The 21819-nt window shown below is 45.7% G+C and overlaps 1 protein-coding gene across 1 annotated transcript in view; it reads right to left on the bottom strand.

Annotated features, from left to right (window-relative positions):
• Positions 1–21819, bottom strand: part of LOC126267516 (odorant receptor 7a-like) — an 83641-nt gene that overhangs the window by 53362 nt on the left and 8460 nt on the right. Inside the window, exon 2 of the mRNA XM_049972817.1 lies at positions 15399–15498. Within this exon, the coding sequence (XP_049828774.1) occupies positions 15399–15498 (100 nt within the window). The remainder of the gene's footprint in view (positions 1–15398; positions 15499–21819) is intronic.

Raw genomic sequence — 21819 nt, 5'->3', positions numbered from 1 at the left:
ATGCCGGGTGTTGGCCCTGTGTGCCTCGGTCGTATGCAGTCCTGATTGTGGCGCTCACCTGCACGGCGCCAAACACGCATACGACCATCATTGGCACCAAGGCAGAAGCGACTCTCATCGCTGAAGACGACACGTCTCCATTCGTCCCTCCATTCACGCCTGTCGCGACACCACTGGAGGCGGGCTGCACGATGTTGGGGCGTGAGCGGAAGACGGCCTAACGGTGTGCGGGACCGTAGCCCAGCTTCATGGAGACGGTTGCGAATGGTCCTCGCCGATACCCCAGGAGCAACAGTGTCCCTAATTTGCTGGGAAGTGGCGGTGCGGTCCCCTACGGCACTGCGTAGGATCCTACGGTCTTGGCGTGCATCCGTGCGTCGCTGCGGTCCGGTCCCAGGTCGACGGGCACGTGCACCTTCCGCCGACCACTGGCGACAACATCGATGTACTGTGGAGACCTCACGCCCCACGTGTTGAGCAATTCGGCGGTACGTCCACCCGGCCTCCCGCATGCCCACTATACGCCCTCGCTCAAAGTCCGTCAACTGCACATACGGTTCACGTCCACGCTGTCGCGGCATGCTACCAGTGTTAAAGACTGCGATGGAGCTCCGTATGCCACGGCAAACTGGCTGACACTGACGGCGGCGGTGCACAAATGCTGCGCAGCTAGCGCCATTCGACGGCGAACACCGCGGTTCCTGGTGTGTCCGCTGTGCCGTGCGTGTGATCATTGCTTGTACAGCCCTCTCGCAGTGTCCGGAGCAAGTATGGTGGGTCTGACACACCGGTGTCAATGTGTTCTTTTTTCCATTTCCAGGAGTGTATTAATATTTGCTACTAGGTGTCCGGATACTTTTGATCAGATTGGACGGCATTAAAATGGAAGCGAATTATATAGTAATTTTTTATAACTACACTGGCGGTCGGCGCCGGCCGCGGTGGTCTCGCGGTTCTAGGCGCGCAGTCCGGAACCTTGCGACTGCTACGGTCGCAGGTTCGAACCCTGCCTTGGGCATGGATGTGTGTGTGATGTCCTTAGGTTAGTTAGGCTTAAGTAGTTCTGGGTTCTAGGGAACTAATGACCACAGCAGTTGAGTCCCATAGTGCTCAGAGCCATTTGAACCATTTGAACTGGCGGTCGGCGATGTGTCTGCTCCCCGCTAGGGCCCGAGCTGACCTCCAGGAACAAGTCTGTGGAGGATGGATGGATGGGGAAGGCGTTTATAGAGCACAAAGGATCATTGTTCTAGCCACCACTTGCATGTGTTTGTCCGGCGGAGCGGAGGTTTCTATTACTTATTTCAGACATCGGCTGAGGCATATCCATATTATTTATCTCCTTTTCTTCGCATTTAGAAGACGTAGTGATATCAACAAGCATACACTGTAGTAGGTAGCAGGAGCGTTGCGATGGACCGACAGACATGTAGCAGAGGTTACAAGGAAAACTTCGCGGTGGCACTCTTTGGAGCGGCGACAGTGGTTAGTGACGCAATGCTGCTCAGAGACGGGACGAGCTCGGTTGGGTGCTGTGCAGTGGCGGGCTTTACACGGGCAGTGGGGAACACATCCAGCATTTTATGTGTTTTTACATAAAGGTGTTATTGGTTCCCCCATCTTATCTCAGTGGTAAAGGCACAAGTATGCGATCTTAGTGTAATTTACCGATGTACGCTGTTACTGTAGAAACGTTCCTATCTTTATTTACCAATTCCGTTTAATCTTATAATGATGACTCCTCTTAGGCGAACTGATAGTGACATCATTGTTTTTTAAGTCACTAATAATGCAAGGGTAGTTTCCTTACAGTGAAACGTAGACCTGGTGCGTAGCAAGAGCATGTTTGTTGTTAGATAACGCATTGCGGAAATTGTTTAACATGAGATATTGGTGGTACCTGTTAATGATTTAAAATTCTCATGTGTATTTGTATTACTCTGATGGAATAGACAAAACTGTAACGAATTTTCCCAAAACTGTAAGCAGAAATCGAAAGAGGTTAGTGCTTGCAGGTAATATGTAGCAGAAACGTATTTGTTGTTGAATAATCTATTCCAGAAATTGTTTAATTTGGGATATAAGTGCACTTTGGAAGTTGTGTTTTCTTAAAAAGTGGGAGAAAATGGGCAGAATTGTAACAAACAGCCCTAGAACTGTAAGCAGCCTCATATGTACATGTGCTTGCAGAAAATACTATTGGGCTTGGAACTCTGCTAGAAATAGTGAAAAACGAAGTTGTGAATATCACCTGAATTTGCTGCTGCTGCTGTTTGATCGAGGAAGAGAGCACGAATGCTAAGTTGTGTCTCATGATGCTGGGTGCCAGAAGAGAGGCGGTGATGGGCAGGGTGGTGGTGCGGGATTAATAGGAATGCACTAACTGAAAGGGGAAAGGAAAACAGACATTTTTGGATCATAAATTATGGCCACTAAGGTAAAACGTAACATGAATTATAAATTATGATAATTAACATTAGGCTAAAGAAGAGCACAGCTTTACTAATCAGTGCCCATCTTGGATCATAAATTGAGCTAATTAAAATTATGACTGTTGGCCATTAATTAGGTGGTAAATAAACAAAACTAAGATCACAAGTGAGCGGTTTGTTTACATAATGATACTAGGGTAAGTGCCAGTTGGTTTACATAAGGAGAACAGTGGACCCTTTGGCTCATAACAGCCAGCACCTATATTACCACGTAGTCTAAGTGAGGAATAAAACATTTCATTCAAAAAAGATGTTCGCAGCTGAACCACGACGCCTTTTAACCGATATCTGAGGCTTAGGAAACAACAGAAGTTGTTCCCTAGTCTTGCATCAATTCAACGACAATGTTGAGAAAATGTGTTTTCATTTTTTCACTATCCTTAACTTCTACGCACAGGATCTACATCTACATCTACATCCATACTCCGCAAGCCACCTGACCTCTATCGTTTCTCCCTTCTATTTCAGTCTCGTATTGTTCGTTGAAAGAAGGATTGTCGGTATGCTTCTGTGTGGGCTCTCATCTCTCTGATTTTATCCTCATGGTCTCTTCGCGACATATAAGTAGGAGGGAGCAATATTATGCTTGACTCTTCGGTGAAGGTATGTTCTCGAAACTTTAACAAAAGCCCGTACCGAGCTACTGAGCGTCTCTCCTGCAGAATCTTCCACTGGAGTTTATCTATCATCTCCGTAAAGCTTTCGCGATTACTAAATGATCCTGTAACGAAGAGCGCTGCTCTCCGTTGGATCTTCTCTATCGCTTCTATCAACCCTATCTGTTACGGATCCCACACTGCTGAGCAGTATTCAAGCAGTGGGCGAACAAGCGTACTGTAACCTACTTCCTTTGTTTTCGGATTGCATTTCCTTAGGATTCTTTCAATGAATCTCAGTCTGGCATCTGCTTTACCGACGATCAACTTTATATGATCATTCCATTTTAAATCACTCCTAATGCGTACTCCCAGATAATTTATGGAATTAACTGCTTCCAGTTGCTGACCTGCTATTTTGTAGCTAAATGATAAGGGATCTTTCTTTCTATGTATTCGCAGCACATTACACTTGTCTACATTGAGATTCAATTACCATTCCCTGCACCATGTGTCAATTCGCTGCAGGTCCTCCTGCATTTCAGTACAATTTTCCATTGTTACAACCTCTCGATACACCACAGCATCATCTGCAAAAATCCTCAGTGAACTTCCGATGTCATCCACCAGGTCATTTATGTACATTGTGAATAGCAACCGTCCTATGACACTCCCCTGTGGCGCACCTGAAATCACTCTTACTTCGGAAGACTTCTCTCCATTGAGAGTGACATGCTGCGTTCTGTTATCTAGGAACTCCTCACACAATTGGTCTGATAGTCCATCTGCTCTTACTTTGTTCATTCAAGGATTGTCACGTCCTTGATCTCTGTCTCACTCTGTTCGATGAAGTTTGCAGGTGTCCTGCGCATGGTACAAGTCTCCACGTGGGTTTACTAGTAGCACTAGCAGTAGGTTGCTGTCTAGAGGCTGTCTTACCTGCTCCATGATGTCGTGGGCTCCCGAGCAGTACAGGAAGATCTGGATGCCCACCATAGGCAGGGCAGCCCAGCACTTGAGGACGGCTCCCACGTCAGTGCTCTGCAAACACAGCAACACTGAGAACAGGGCATAGCGACTGTCAGCTAGGAATGTTTGGGAGAGACTCTTAGTTTCAGCATTCTCCTGATGAACAAGGCAAACAATTCAGAAACCCTGGTCGGAACTGGAAGTTTATAACTACACTCATGTTCATAAATTAAGGATAATGCTGATACATGGTGAAAGAAAGTCTGGTGGGCTGCTTGCGGGTTTAAATCACCTCAGCGTATGACCATGTGGTGCATTTGACCTGCGGTCGTCGCACGGTGGCGCTCGCAGCAGTCCACATACGCAGAGGTGTGTTGGTGCATGTCAGAGTACGGTGCATCAAGTAAGTGTGCAGACGTTTTCAGACAAGCTAATGGTGACTGTGTATTGATAGTGGCTCAAAGAACACATATTGATGTCGTTATGTGGGGTAGAATAGTAGGGTGACTGGAGTCTGGTCAAACACAGCAGGTCGTAGCACGGGCCCTCAGTGTGCCACAAAGTGTGATCTCAAGATTATGCAACGATTCCAGCAGACAGGTAACGTGTCCAGGCACTACAGTACGGGACGTCCACAGTGTACACAAGACCGATATGTCACCATCAGTGAACGCAGACGGCCACGGAGTACTGCAGGCAGCCTTGCTCGGGTTCTTACTACAGCCACTGAAACAGTTGTCTCCAGACACACACTCTGCAGACGACTGAACAGATGTGGTTTATTCGCCCGGAGACCTGCAAGGCGCATTCCACTGACCCCTGGTCACAGGAGAGCCCGTAAAGCCTGGTGTCAAGAACGCAGTACATGCTCATTGGAGCAGTGGTCCCAGGTTATGTTCACGGACAAGTCCAGGTATAGTCTGAACAGTGATTCTCGCCGGGTTTTCATATGGCGTGAACCAGGAACCAGATACCAACCACTTAATATCCTTGAAAGGGACCTGTATGGAGGTCGTGGTTTGATGGTGTGGGATGGGATTATGATTGGTGCACGTACACCCCTGCATGTCTTTGACAGAGGAACTGTAACAGGTCAGGTGTATCGGGACGTCATTTTGCACCAGTATGTCCGCCTTTTCAGGGGTGCAATGGTCCCACATTCCTCCTGATGGATGATAACGCACGGCTCCGCCGAGCTGCCATTATGGAGGAGTACCTTGAAACAGAAGACACCAGGCGAATGGAGTGGTCTGCCTGTTCTCCAGACCTAAACCCCATCGAGACGTCTGGGATGCTCTCGGTCGACGTATCGCTGCACGTCTTCAAACCACTTCAGGAGCTCCGACAGTCACTGGTGCAAGAATGGGAGGCTACACCCAGAACCTGCTCGACCTCCTGATCCAGAGTATGCAAACCCATTGTGCGGCCTGTGTACGTGCGCAAGGTGATCATATCTCATATTGATGTTGGGGTACATGGGCGGGAAACAGTGGCCTTTTGTATCGCATGAGTTTCGGGACGGTTTTCTCAACTTATCACCAATACCGTGGACTTACAGATCTGCGTCGTGTGCGTTCCCTGTGTGCCTATGCTATTAGCATCAGTTTTGTGTAGTGCCACGTCGCGTGGCACCACATTCTACAATTATCCTTAATTTATGAACATGAGTGTAGATGGCGTTTCACGTACGACCTAACTTCTGTCTCCAGTGTTGCGAGAGAACCGTATGACGCTTCGTCCCATTTCTCAGAAAAATTTGGCAGATGGCTTTTCGGTATTATGGAAGGAAAGAGATTCTGGTCACAATACGTCAGAAGTCTGTAGAAACCCTTTCCAGAGATTAAATATTATAACAACACGAAAAGAATCTCGAACACACGATTAGTTATGAGCACACCGGACAAAAAAATAGGTTCATTGGTTGATTGTTCCGCCGGTTCTTGGCAGAATATTTTGTAAATTATGGATGAAAACACACACAACACTAGTGTAATATTCTATAATATTTATTATTGATTTCACAAACTGGTTTTCGCCCTTTATCATAGACATCAGTGATCATATTCATACTTTCAAGGTTTATAGGAAACCTACCACAACGGTACTGTAATACCTGACGATTCTCAACACAAGGTGACTCATAATAATGCTGCCTTTCGTTCAATGATACGTGGCCTAATATTCAGCTACTCGAGTGAAGACAACTTCCAAATTGAATTAACAAATAACATCAATTAATGGACACTCTCCTACGTCAGTGGACTCCATAATGTACAAAAAAAGTAGAAAGTGTGCTCTCTTCTTTATCGTATTCTGCACCCACCACCTCGAGTACGCAATAAATGGTGCACAATTCCATATTTAAGAAAAGTTTCGCTGAACGTAGCCGGAAACTTTAAATGCAGGAGCCTTAAAACCTCATTTTAAGTACACAACACTATTGGACACTTCTTGCCCTATGGTAAAGACAGGACTTCAGCTATGGAGAACAGATGAATATACAAAACACCTGTAATTGTGGCAATTTATATCGGGTCAGTCTCACAGGGCAACATGCACCCGCTTGAAGAAATACCATAGAAGTTGGAAAAGCGATTCTGCTTCTGCAGAGCACCTTATTGAAAAAAAAGTCGTAGTTACAAGAAGCTACATGAAGTATTACATCTCATCCATAAGGTAAGGAAGAAGAACTACCTTGAAGTAATGGAAATTAATAAACATAACTCAATTTGCCAAAGCTTAGTACTGAATGACCAGACACAGTTACACGACAGTTTTACGTCTGAAGATTTCTCTCTGTTGAGAATGAAATGCTGTGTTCTATTTTCAAGAAATTTTCCAGTCTAGTCACAGAGCTGGCCTGATATTCCGCACACTCGTATTTTGCTCGTTAGGCGTTTATTACTCACATGCCTCATTTTTTCTTTTATTTCAGTTCCTATACTTCCTCTTGTCCAGTTAAAAAAAATTACTTTCTATATCACACATGTCCGAAGGAATGTTGCATTGTACTTTTGCCAACACGGGCAATGCAATATCTTAATATCGTATCCTGTCTGGCATATGACTTCGGCGACGGACAGACTCCGCAAGTTTCTTCGGGTAAACCACATCCACCTGAAACCATTTATTGATGATTAGATTTCATATAATTACCTGCTATATCCCCATCTACACTGAAAATCCGCAAGCCCCTAACAGTGTGTAGCGGAGGGTACTTTGTGTGCTACTTGTAGACGCCCTCAGTCGATATGCTGCCGCCGACTCCTCTAACGTAAGCTACTGATGTTGTTATCTACTGTATATGTCCGACTTTTCGTTATATCCACATATCAGATGGAGCAGCCACAAACATCTTCTGTATAACGGCGATTAAATTTCGGTTTTACATAAAAATACACTCCTGGAAATGGAAAAAAGAACGCATTGACACCGGTGTGTCAGACCCACCATACTTGCTCCGGACACTGCGAGAGGGCTGTACAAGCAATGATCACACGCACGGCACAGCGGACACACCAGGAACCGCGGTGTTGGCAGTCGAATGGCGCTAGCTGCGCAGCATTTGTGCACCGCCGCCGTCAGTGCCAGCCAGTTCGCCTTGGCATACGGAGCTCCATCGCAGTCTTTAACACTGGTAGCATGCCGCGACAGCGTGGACGTGAACCGTATGTGCAGTTGACGGACTTTGAGCGAGGGCGTATAGTGGGCATGCGGGAGGCCGGGTGGACGTACCGCCGAATTGCTCAACACGTGGGGCGTGAGGTCTCCACAGTACATCGATGTTGTCGCCAGTGGTCGGCAGAAGGTGCACGTGCCCGTCGACCTGGGACCGGACCGCAGCGACGCACGGATGCACGCCAAGACCGTAGGATCCTACGCAGTGCCGTAGGGGACCGCACCGCCACTTCCCAGCAAATTAGGGACACTGTTGCTCCTGGGGTATCGGCGAGGACCATTCGCAACCGTCTCCATGAAGCTGGGCTACAGTCCCGCACACCGTTAGGCCGTCTTCCGCTCACGCCTCAACATCGTGCAGCCCGCCTCCAGTGGTGTCGCGACAAGCGTGAATGGAGGGACGAATGGAGACGTGTCGTCTTCAGCGATGAGAGTCGCTTCTGTCTTGGTGCCAATGATGGTCGTATGCGTGTTTGGCGCCGTGCAGGTGAGCGCCACAATCAGGACTGCATACGACCGAGGCACACAGGGCCAACACCCGGCATCATGGTGTGGGGAGCGACCTCCTACACTGGCCGTACACCTCTGGTGATCGTTGAGGGGACACTGAATAGTGCACAGTACATCCAAACCGTCATCGAACCCATCGTTCTACCATTCCTAGACCGGGAAGGCAACTTGCTGTTCCAACAGGACAATACACGTCCGCATGTATCCCGTGCCACCCAACGTGCTCTAGAAGGTGTAAGTCAACTACCCTGGCCAGCAAGATCTCCGGATTTGTCCCCCATTGAGCATGTTTGGGACTGGATGAAGCGTCGTCTCACGCGGTCTGCACGTCCAGCACGAACGCTGGTCCAACTGAGGCGCCAGGTGGAAATGGCATGGCAAGCCGTTCCACAGGACTACATCCAGCATCTCTACGATCGTCTCCATGGGAGAATAGCAGCCTGCATTGCTGCGAAAGGTGGATATACACTGTACTAGTGGCGACATTGTGCATGCTCTGTTGCCTGTGTCTATGTGCCTGTGGTTCTGTCAGTGTGATCATGTGATGTATCTGACCCCAGGAATGTGTCAATAAAGTTTCCCCTTCCTGGGACAATGAATTCACGGTGTTCTTATTTCAATTTCCAGGAGTGTAATTTATGTTGACTTTTTGCACAGTCGATCACCCTTCATTTGTTGCTGCGTTACCGAAGACAAGATAGTTAATAACGTCTTTGGATGTTAGTTATTATTTCAACTTCCTCTTTCCGACGTTACTACTTATCCGCACTGTTTCTGATTTTGTATTATCTCTGTCCGACTGGAAATGAAATGTTAATTAGCTTTTAAGTCACAATTTACGCTTTGTAATATATCATAATCGGAACTTCCCTCATCCAGAGATACAGTTTGCAGCTTGTTTATGATTATCGTTAGCTAATACACACGCTATTGTGGCTATCACTTTAGTTTTTTATTAACAACTTTTAATAATAATCAAACGATCATGAATGATGGCCTTTTGTATATAGGGAAAAGGTGGGTTGATCCTACAATTACTCTCAGCAATTACGGCTATTAAAATGTCCGTGATTTTTATAGTTCGTCACTCAAAGATGTTATAGCAAGGACTATGATCCGTTGCTATACTTCGATACAGTCATTCAAACTACGTATGCTTTTACTTTCGCAAAGCTAAGTGTCCAATACCGTTCTTATGTTCAATTTAACGTCCCTGCGTATAGCCCACAGATCCTGTTATGGTTATTCGGCATGTAATAGAGTTAATACTGAGCGCTACTTGCTCTTGCGCACATGGAAATGCCAGATATATCGCACGTCGCAGCTACATATACTTATTCAGAGCGCAGAAAACAAGGCAAGAGAACTAACAATCCCCGCTATCGTTTATACAGTAGAATTTAGAAACAAAAGTAACCGCGTTAAAACCTCTTTGATTCCCCTGAAGCTCTACCTTGCTGCGGGCATTATTCTGATGAGAGATTATATATCGATAATGTTAATTAAAACTTTTTCTATGCTATTAATTATTTCCGATATTACCGGTCACCTCTCCCCTATATGAGAATAAGCCTGATAATACTGTTCCTATTTAAAGAGTCGTTGTAGACTGTCACTCCCCTTCCCCACCCTTCACTGTTCCAGTTATGAACGGTCTGTGGGATGAACGGTTGTTGGTAAGCTTTCGTGTGTGCTCGAATGTCTTCAGTTTTAATTTCATGATATTTCCGAGAGATCCTTAGAAGGGAGCAATATATTCGCAGATTCTTCTAGAACGTTCGCTCTCGGAACTTTAACTGTAAATTACAGCATGATACAGAACGCCTATCTTGCAGCATTTGCATCTGAGTTGGTTGATTGTCTTCCTGACGCTTTCGCATTTGCTAAATGAACCTGTAGCGAAACGTGCAGCTCTTCTTTGAGTCTTCTCTAATTCCTCAATAAATACCATCTGGTACAGATCCCCGACTGAATAGCAATATTCAAGCACTGGTCGAATGAGGGTTTCGTAGGCTACCTCCTTTGTGGAGGGCTACACTTTCTTAGGATTTTTCCAGTGAATCTGTCTGGCATTTGCCTTGCCTAGAATTAGATTTACGTGTTCGTCCCACTTTAAATCATTCCGTGCGCATACTATTCGATATTTTGTGGATGTGACTGCTTGCAGTGATTCTTGTGCAATCATGTAATCACACAATTACTGATCTTTCTGCCTTTTTATGCGCAGTACGTTATATTCCTGTATGGTGTATGTTGAGGATCAACTGCCAGTCGCTGTACCAAGCATCGAAACTCTACAGCTCTTGCTGCACAGTAGAATTTTGATGAGGACTGGGTCCACAGTCTTCGTGAAATTTTTAAATGAGGTCATTTCGTTTTAGGCTGTTAAAATATTATTTACTGCGATTTCAATGTCAACGCATTGCCATTTCCAAACATTCTGGAAGCAATCACTTACCAAATAAAATATATGAATCACAGAACTGACAAACGTCGATACATACAAATTTCAAAGCTACTTACACGGAATATTGTATTCCACCCAATAACATAAAGCTGTGACATGCAGGAATATTGTTCCCAGCAGTGTAAAAGAAAATGAATGTGGTGGTGTAGATGTATACGCTGTTCCATACATCATGCGTGCGCACATTAGAAAGTTGGCGGAATAACAACAGCGGATACGATAAAACGATGCAAACATGCAAAGAACAGAGTCCAAAGATGGTAATATTTAGAATCGATATCATGTAGTTTGTAAAGTGTGTGCTACTGTGGTCCGTCTACGGCACCTGCTACATGAGATTTTGACTTAAAGTTTTTATCATATCTGCCGTTATTTCACCAGCTTTCTAACGTGTACTCACGCGGTGTATGGAACAGCGAATAAACTCATACCGCCACATGCATTTGCTTTTACACTGCTGGGAACTGTATCCCAGCATGTCACAGCTTTATGTTACTGACAATAAGAAGGTTACAAGCAGCTTTGAAAATTTCATTTTTCAACATATGTCAATTTTGTAAGTACGCATATTTTATTTGGTGACTGATTGCTTTCAGAATGCTTGAAAATGACCATGTGCTGAAACTGCAATCGCAATAAATGATATTTTAACGGCTTAAAGCAAGTATGATGAAAGCTACTAACAATTTGGCTTTACGGTAAAGGTCGGTGCAGAAGCCAATGATAACCAAAAGCGTTGTACACAAAGAAACGCTTCCAAATCGAAGCATAAAACCTTCTTCGTCATCAAGGTTCTAAGCTCTCTGAGATGCTGGTAAATCTACTGACGTTTTTCAAACGAAATCTGCGTTCCGTGAAAAATAATCCGAATGGATAGCATATTTTATTAAAACTAATACTAACTAGATAAATGCATTACAACAGACTAGTTTTAGAATTGCATAGTAACGGAAACCTCTCAGCCTCACCTCAGGGTTCATTAAAAAGTAAACAAGCTATAGTGGTACACCCACATTTCTAAAAAGTCAAGTGTAATGGTACTCCCAAATTTCTAAAAATGTCAAGTAATAAGCAGTAACAAAAATCTGGGTACCTTTGTTTCAAGGTGTCAATCGAGGTGGGATAGTGTTTTTGGGTGTTTTTAGATGTTCATCAAACCAGGGACGTATGCTTACAGCCCTATGAGCACTGCTGTTGACATTTTGGAGGAAGAGAGCGTCAACAACATACTCATCATTAAGATGTAGTAGGAAGGACAGCACTTAGTCATCGAGAATGTTCAGGGTAATCTGAATGAATGGCTACAAAGAAATGGTACAAAAAGTACCCCCAAAACACCAAAGAAACATTCCCAAGCCTGAAATACACCGTCCACACACTATAGGTTAAAGATATCCTTCGGGATTCGGCGCAATCAGCATCTTGTATCATTTAAAAAGGAGGAAAATCGCGACTCGACGGACGAGCTACACACCTCCAATTAGATACTATCAAGTTTATGTTTGTTTGACCCACTGAAGACATTTACTGTAGTTTTATCTGCCGCTGTCAGCAATGATTTGTCGCGAGGCACTTCGCAGTTCAAATGGCTCGGAGAACTATGGGACTTAACATCGTCAGTCCCCTAGAACTTAGAACTACTTAAACCTAACTAACCTAAGGACATCACACACACCCAGCCCGGGGCAGGATTCGAACCTGCGACCGTAGCGGTCGCGCGGCTCCGTACTGAAGCGCCTAGAACCTCCCAGCAACAGCGGCCGGCTCCCTCGCCAGTGCTTAATTTCTAAAAACGCACAAACCATACAAATCCGCCCCTCCCCCAACTCATCAACAAAAAACGAATCGTTTTTTTTACAACATAATGTTGTGAAATCCAGAATTTTTAAAGTACAATTTCTTGTAATCAGAACGATAAAGTAGCAATGGGTGTACTGTACACACACACACACACACACACACACACACACACACACACACACACACGAGTACGTCGATCACGACCCCGCCCATGACATCATGTTGATCACCGATTGCCACATTCACTGGTGCCAGAGCAGAAGCAAATTATAGTTACGTTCCAATTTCATACATGTGTGCTATTTTAAATCTCCGGTGCCCGAAAGCTGTTCCGGCTGAGAGAACCCTTGCACCTCACTCCAAACGTCCAGTGTATGTAGCTCCCTTCACAGCGTTCGATCGGAAATGGGTTGAGAAAGGATTGCATTTACTGACAGCAACAGTTCCTGTCAGTTTTGAAACCGGATCGCCACTGACAATGTGTGACACTCATCTGCGGCCCCTCTCGATTAGGATCTTTTTACAAACACTGTTCTTGTTCCGTGTTTCATGGCTGAATACGATGCACCAGTTGTTATAGACCCACTAGAAAGACAGCGTTGATACAACTACAAATCGGTCTACTTTGTTCACATCGAAACACAATACCTTCTTTCTGACATTTCGTACCGTCTTCATGTCTGCCCGTTGTAATGCGCTGATTCCGGCTGCTATACCTGAGGTTACAAAAGTAATGTGACAGCGGTATGTGCATATACGGGTGACGGTAGTATTGTGTACACAAGATATAAAATGGGCAGTGCATTGGGGCGCGTGGCCGAGCGGTTCTAGGCGCTCCAGTCTGGAACCGCGCGACCGCTACGGTCGCAGGTTCGAATCCTGCCTCGGGCATGGATGTGTGTGATGTCCTTAAGTTAGTTAGGTTTAAGTAGTTCTAGGGGACTGATGACCTCAGATGTTAAGTCCCATAGAGCTCAGAGCCATTTGAACCATTTGAGCTATTTGGGGGGCTGTCATTTGTACTAAGGCGATTCGTGTAAAAAGGTGTCCAACGTGATTATGACAGCACGTCAGGAATTAACAGACTATGAACGCGTAATGGCAGATGGAGTTAGACGCATGGGAGATTTGATTTCGGAAATCGCCAGGGAATTCACTACTCCGAGATATACAGTGTCAAGATTGTGCCGAGAATACCAAATTTCAGGCACCTCTCACCACGGTCAACGCAGTAGCCGGCAGCCTTCACTTATAGACCGAAAGCCGGCCGGGGTGGCCGAGCGGTTCTAGGCGCTACAGTCTGGAACCGCGCGACCGCTACGGTCGCAGGCTCGAATCCTGCCTCGGGCTTGGATGTGTGTGATGTCCTTAGGTTAGTTAGTTTTAAGTAGTTCTAGGGGACTGATGACCTCAGAAGTTAAGTCATATAGTGCTCAGAGCCATTTGAACCATTTTTATCGACCGAAAGCAACCCCGTTTGCTTGTCAGTGCTAAGACAAGCAACGCTACGTGAAATAACAGCAGAAATCTTTGTAGGACGTACGACGAACGTATCCCTTAGGACAGTGCGGCAAATTCTGGCGTTCATTGGCTACGGCAGCAGACGACCGACGCGAGTGCCTTTGCTAACAGCACAACATCGCCACCCAGAACGGCCGACATGAATCCCATCGAACATTTGTGGGACATAATCGAGGGGTCAGTTCGAGCACAGAATCCTGCACCGCTAACATTTCGCAGTCATGGACGCAGTAGAGGCAGCTTGGCTCAGTATTTCTGCAGAGGACTTCCAACAACTTCTTGAGCCCGTGCCACGTACAGTTTCCGCACCATGTTGGGCAAAACGAGATCCGACACGATATTAGCCTCGCGTCACGTCAGTGTAAATATAGTTATATAACCAATAAATAACAAAAACCAGTCACCAAATGTCGAATAAGCACCACCTGAGTACCACGTCTTGCATCATCACTGGAGTGTTACATGACCGCTTGGCACCAGTTCCATACTATCTCAAGCACTTCAGGAAGATCACTGTGGTTTTTTGAGGTGTCAATAATTTTTTATCTGGTGAACTTATGTTTGCCATCTTTCGAACGAGCAGCAAATGCTCAGTGCAGATTTTTGCTTCCTTGGTGAATTTTCAACAAATGTACATGTAACACAGTGCGAGTTATTATTGACCTGGGCTATTCGTTTATTAAGGTTCAGTTGGTCGCCAAGTGGAAACCACACTGAAAATCCGATGAAGCTTTCCACAGATGTTTTCGACAGTGTCTGGAGTATGCCGTCGATCACGTCACGTCGCTCTTTTCATTTCTGAATGCACGGTGTACACGTAAAGGTGCCCTGAAAATATTCCCTCCCGCCAAGTATGAGTGCCTGCTGAGAGATTTCACCTGATTTCATGCAGTCCACACAACGTAATTGTAATGCATTTGTTTCTTCGTGACAATTCTTGGCCGCACACTGCAAGGGCACTGAAGACGCTCCTGCAGCGTTTTCGATGGCAACTGTTTGATCATACAGCATGGATTTGGCTCCCTCTGAGTTTCATGTCAGCTCACATAAACGTTTTGGGATAGACAACGAGCTGTAGACCAGTGTAGAGGATTGGCGAAAATCGGAGGCGGCTATCTTTCGCAACGAGGGTATTGTAAAGTTGGTACTACGCTGCGGTGTCTATGTCGGAGCGGCGACTTTGTAGGGAAGCAACTGGAAGGTGTAGAGCTAACTGTTGCAAATAAAACATTTTTGATTTTCACTGTGGTTTTCATTTCGCGACCGAACGGACCATAATATAACGAATAGGCTTAGTACTGTGACTACGATTGAACGATGGCACAGAACAGATTTATATTTTCCTGAAAAGTGCGCCTTACTCACGTATGTAGCCGGGAAGAGCACCATACAGGCGTTGACGGCGCCCACCACAAACTGCGTCATAGCTATGGGGCTCATCACATCGTCAAGCAGATGGACCAGCCTGCAACATTGAGAGCCTTACAGTACGCCGTCTAGCTCTTCCACCAGGCACAACTACAAAGCAGAAGCGAATATTATTTTAGGAAAACATGATTTCCATGAAATCGTCCGTCATCAAAAGTTAAGTCACAAGAACAAATAGCACATACGCGATTGTAAACTGTTACTACAATAGCGCCTCCAATTACAGGGAACCAGCCAAGAAACGCAGGATGATAGAATTTCATAGAAGTGATCCCCATCTTCTGAGCGAGAAAGCTTTTGTTTGCGCTGTTAATTTTGTTGTACAAGCAACGTATAAACCACGGTAATCTACAAGAAAAGACGATCAAAGCATTCACCAAACAGCGAAAATAAAGTGCACTGGTACTTTTTATCTTCACTTCTAGATGTCTTCAAGTTCTCATTTGCACATACATTTCTCCACCTACGAGGGGCGTTTGAAAAGTCCTTGCAAAGTCCGAGAGATTGCACCACCAGCGCGAATCGAGGTTATGTTCAGGTAGTAGTATCTTTGAAAAGAACCCACACCAAGTTTCAACCATATTGGTCTATTTCTTTGTGGGTGTTGAATGAAAACCGCTACCAGTCACAATTGAAGGTATTTATTTACAGCACGACCGGTTTCAGGCTTTTGCCCATCTTCAGGTGCTTACATTCAGAAACATGTGACGTTTCTGAATGTAAGCACCTGAAGATGGGCAAAAGCCTGAAACCGGTCGTGCTGTAAATAAATACCTTCAATTGTGACTGGTAGCGGTTTTCATTCAACACCCTGAAAGGAACAGTCACGTAGTTCATCTGCATCCATTATGGATAAAATTCAACTATTTCTTTGTGTTTGGCATTCATGTGAATCAAGGAAGTCGAGCGATTGTCAAAAATTGCACGAAGAAGAATTTCATGTCGTGATTAAACATTGCCGGCCGGTGTGGCCGAGTGGTTCTAGGCGCTTCAGTCTGGAACCGCGCTACCGCTACGGTCGCAGGTTCGAATCCTGCCTCGGTCATGGATGTGTGTGATGTCCTTAGGTTAGTTAGGTTTAAGTAGTTACTAAGTTCTAGGGGACTGATGACCTCAGATGTTAAGTCCCATAGTGCTCAGGGACATTTGAACCATTTGATTAAACATTACTTTATGATAGGCAAAACGCCTGAGGAGATTAAAGAGAAGCTTGATAAACATTACGGTGACTCTGGACCTTCCATTAGAACAGTTTATAAGTGGTTTCAAAATTTTGGGAGTAGCCATATGGGCACAAGTGATGCTGGACATTATGGGCGCCCTGTGGAGGTTACAACTCCAGAAATCATTGATAAAATCCATGATATGGTGATGGATGACGGAAGAGTTCAGGTGTGTGACATTGCTAGTGCTGTGGGGCATCTCGAGTGACCGAGTACATAATGTTTGGTTAAACATTTGGAAATGAGAAAGCTATCCGCAAGATGGGTTCCGCGATTGCTCAGACTTGACCAAAAACGGAATCGCGTGAAGTGTTGCAAGGATGGTTTGCAGCTGTTCAGGAAGAATCCGCGGACTTTAAGCGTCGTTCCGTCACTGTGGAAGAAACATGGATAGATTACTATATTCCTGAGACCAAACAAGAATCTAAACAATGCGTTATCAAGAGAGAATCTGCACCAAAAAACGACATTGGAATACTTGGAGTTATCTCACAGCGGAATGAGGAAGATCCAGACCAGAGATCATCTTTGGAAACCTCATACAACGATGACAACTCCGTTGGTCTCTTTTCCATGTGGAGAGCTGGAGAATGTCTGAGTCAGACGAGGTCTTAACTGCCGGCATGAGACGACCCCACAACGACAGGCAGCTTCGAGAGAGTACGACATCCTACAGTACGGCGGAGTTAGGCGATCTGTATGCGGTCCTTGTAGCTTTGCTTGTTTTGATTTAACCTAAATAGTAATACTTAACTTGTTGCGTCTGCTTTGCCTACAACAGTAGGTTATTTGTATTTCCTTCTATTTTTATCTTTATGTTGTCGAATACTTAAACTGTTACTTTCAGATCTCGACTAATTAATACAATAGCCAGAGGCGAAAATGGAGAGAAGTGATACTGACTGGACGTAACAGTAGTTGTTCGATGCTTTTTAGGGTTGCGGAATGAGTTTTGTGGGTGGTTCCTTTTCTTCAGATTCTTCCTCTGGATTATTCTATACAATACATCGAAGTTTATCAGTCAACAGCTCTAAAGGCTAAGACATTCTTTTCATCTTCAGGTTCATTTTCTGTATCTGCACACTTCTTTAACGATTTTTTCAAATTTTCGATTTATTCTACTTCTGTTCCTTTCATCCAGTATTTTGCCTTAAAATTACGTGTACCCAACCTTTCCCCTCAACGATTTTCTTCTTCCTATTCAACTGAGCACTTGCCTTTCGTAAACTGTTTGTCATAGTAACTTGTGACTTGTTTTTCAAAAATGGCTCTGAGCACTATAGGACTTAACTTCTGAGGTCATCAGTCCCCTACAACTTAGAACTACTTAAACCTAACTAACCTAAGGACATCACACACATCCATGCCCGAGGCAGGATTCGAACCTGCGACAGTAGCGGTCGCGCGGTTCCAGACTATAGCGCCTACAACAGCTCGGCCACTCCGGCGTGCGATTTGTTTTTATGTGTGTTAACCTCATTCTAGTAACATCAATCCTTATGGTTTCCTGGCATGTATATCAACTCAGCGTGTCAAGGGCGGCATGCTAGAGCACACACAGTAAGCAAGCGCCTTGGGAATGTCCAGGAAGTCGTCGCATCAAATAAACACAGGCACAGTGCTAGCAAAACTCACTCGCATGTACTGACCAGACTTTGCCCACCTATGTTACTGCAGCATACATTAATACACAATGATCAGGGAGAACATTATGACCAGCGACCTACTATCGATATCAACCCATCCAAGCGTTAGCAGCGTCACCTGGCCAGGAATAACTGCTAGTCAGACACACGCACGGTGTATATGGTGTCAGTGAGCGGGCTGTCCATGTGTCAAATGGGGAAGGCGCGCGATCTATCTGAGTTTCACCGAGGGCAGGATTGTGATGGCCTGAAGGCTCTGTACGAGCATTTTGGAAACTCCAAGACTTGTCGGATGGTTGAGGAGTGCTCTGGTGAGTGTCGTCAACACTTGGCGAAACCAAGGTGAAACCATGTCCAGACTTCGTAGGGTTGGGAGGCCACATCCCGTTGCAGATGTTGGACCTCGTACACTGGGCAGACTGGTGAAACTGGACAGGCGGCGAACTGTGGCGGAACTAACAACGACTTTAATGCCGGGCAGAATACAAGTGTGTCTGAACACACAGCGCACCGAAAACTCCTAACGATGAGTTTCCGCAGCTGACGACCCATGCATCTGCCAATGTTAACATCATGACATGGACACCTACGACTAAAATGGGCACGTGACCACAGGCACTGGGTATTGGCGCAGTGGCAGAGCGTTGCATGATCTGATGAATCCCGATACCTTCTTCATCAAGCCGATGGGAGGGCGCGAATCCGTCATCTTCCAGAGGAACAGCTCTTTGGCACATGTACTACTAGACGAAGATAAGCTGGCTGCAACTCCATTATGTTCTGGGGAAATTCGCTTGAGCATCCATATGTTCAGTGGAGCTCGTGCAAGGCACCATGACGGCCAAGGAGTATCGTACACTGGTTACAGTGGCATTTTTCAACAACGTGTTGCGCCATACCTCAAGACGAGGAGTATGATGGAGTGATTTGAGGAACACAGTAGGGAGTTGCAATTGATGTGCTGGCCCTTCAACTCGGGAGGTCTGATCTCGATCGAACACATTAGCTGGGATGTGATTGAACATGGCGACTGATTCATCGTCCCTCTCCCCATAATTTATGGAAATTAGGTGACTCGTGTGTGCAGATGTGGTGTCAGCTGCCTCCAGCGACCTACCAAGGCCTCATTACTTCCATGCCACGACACGTTGCTGCCGTTATCCATGCCATACTGGCTGTTAGGAAGGTGTTCATAATATTCTGGCTGATCAGTACACATAGATGGTCTCCTGCCGAACTTACGCTGTGGCGCTTACTTACACACTACAAAACTACCCCACCACCGTTGTAATCTTCCCATCAGCCAAGCTCCTTGGGTGCAACACTGCATGCGCCTTCAATCCAATATGAGGTGGTCATATCCCCATCCTCCTCATATTTCCCCGTATCCGAAAATAAAAAAGCCCAAGAGTAATATCCTCCATCCCCATGCCACCAATATACTCTATGTGATTAAAAGTATACGGAAACCTAGCTGAAAATGACTTACAAGTTCGTGGCGCCCTCCATCGGTAATTCTGGAATGCAGTATGGTGTTGGCCCACCCTTAGCCTTGATGACAGCTTTCACTCTCCCAGGCATACCTTCAGTCATGTGCTAGGTTTCTTGGGGAATGGCAGCCCATTCTTCACGGAGTTCTGTACTAAGGAGAGGCATCGATGTCGGTGGGTGAGGCTTGGCACAAAGTCGGCGTTCCAAAACATCCCAAAGGTATTCTGTAGGGTTCAGGTCAGGACGCTGTGCAGACCAGTCCATTACAGGGATGTTATTGTCTTGAACCACTCCGCAACAGGCCGTGCATTATGAACAGGTGCTCGATCGTGTTGAAAGATGCAATCGCCGTCCCCGAATTGCTCTTAAACAGTGCGAAGCACGAAGGTGCTTAAAACATCAATGTAGGCCTGCGGTGTGATAGTGCCACGCAAAACAACAAGAGGTTTAAGCCCCCTCCATGAAAAACTCGACCACATCATAACACCACCGACTCCGAATTTTACTATTGGCACTGCACATGGTGGCAGATGACGTTTACCGGGCATTCGCCATACCCACACCCTGTCATCGGTTCGCCACACTGTGTACCGTGATTCCACTTCACTATCGCGCCAAAAACAGTGGACCTAGGGATGTTTAGGAGTATGACAGAAGTGACACCCAGTCACCTGACCACGTTCGAAGTCCGTGAGTCCTGCGGAGCGCCCCATTCTGCTCTCTCACGATGTCTAATGATTACTGAGGTCGCTGATATGGAGCAGTTGGCATTAGGTGGCAGCACAATGCGCCTAATATGAACAGCGTGTGTTTTTGAGGATGTCCGGATACTTTTGATAACATAGTGTACATGGTGGCCATTATTAAAGTTATGGTTTCCAAACGTTGTAGATAGAGAATCACTGCTCAGAAGGATATCAGATCTGAACAGAATATTATTGACGCAGGGAGAATCGCCGTGGAAAAAATTAACGAAATTTTTACCATTAGATGTCACTGTAAGCGTCTTAACGTACATGGAGTCTGCTGAAAATTGAGAGATGAATCACAATACGACGGCTATGAATAGAGCTGCACATTATACTGTACTGTTCAATACGAATGACCCCACAAGTTCTGCAGCCAACAGTAGTGGCACTGTAAGTCAGGTGAGCCGTTCCACCAAGGCGATGTGATACCGCTTCGAACGAGAAAAATCTGTTTTTAATTGTCCTGAGGCTGGAAACCGCATAAAAAGCAAAACGCCATCGATTTCTAATTCTCGTGAGACTGGCGGAAGACATGTTCAATGTTATGTCCACCGCTCTCTTCCACAAGTTGCAATCGATATACAGCATGTTCCCCAACAGATCAGAGCGTCTCGGGGCTCACGTTCAAAACGCCACGTTCGTAATTGGATCACTGAACACAACAGCTTTCAGTTAACCCCACAGTCAGAAGTCACACAGATTAAGATCAGGTGACCTGGACGACCAGGCTGTAGAGAAATGACGGCTCACAATTCTACACTACTGGCCATTAAAATTGCTACAACACGAAGATGACGTGCCACAGGCGCGAAATTTAACCGACAGGAAGAAGATGCTGTGATATGCAAATGATTAGCTTTTCAGAGCATTCACACAAGGTCGGAGCCGGTGGCGACACCTGCAACATGCTGACATGACGAAAGTTTCCAAACGACTTCTCACACGCAAACAGCTGTTGACCGGCGTTGCCTGGTGAAACGTTGTTGTGATGCCTCGTGTAAGGAGGAGAAATGCGTACCATCACGTTTCCGACTTTGATAAAGGTCGGATTGTAGCCTAACGCGATTGCGGTTTATCGTACCACGACATTGCTGCTCGCGTTGGTCGAGATCCAATGACTGTTAGCAGAATGTGGAATCGGTGAGTTCAGGAGGGTAATACGGAACGACGTGCTGGATCGCAACGGCCTCGTATCACTAGCAGTCGAGATGACAGGCATCTTATATACATGGCTGTAACGGATCGTGCA

This window comes from Schistocerca gregaria, chromosome 4, assembly GCF_023897955.1.
Source record: "Schistocerca gregaria isolate iqSchGreg1 chromosome 4, iqSchGreg1.2, whole genome shotgun sequence".
Classification (NCBI taxonomy): domain Eukaryota; kingdom Metazoa; phylum Arthropoda; class Insecta; order Orthoptera; family Acrididae; genus Schistocerca; species Schistocerca gregaria.
The sequence above is the reverse complement of the archived record's forward strand: the minus strand, read 5'-3'. Positions and strand labels throughout refer to the sequence as shown.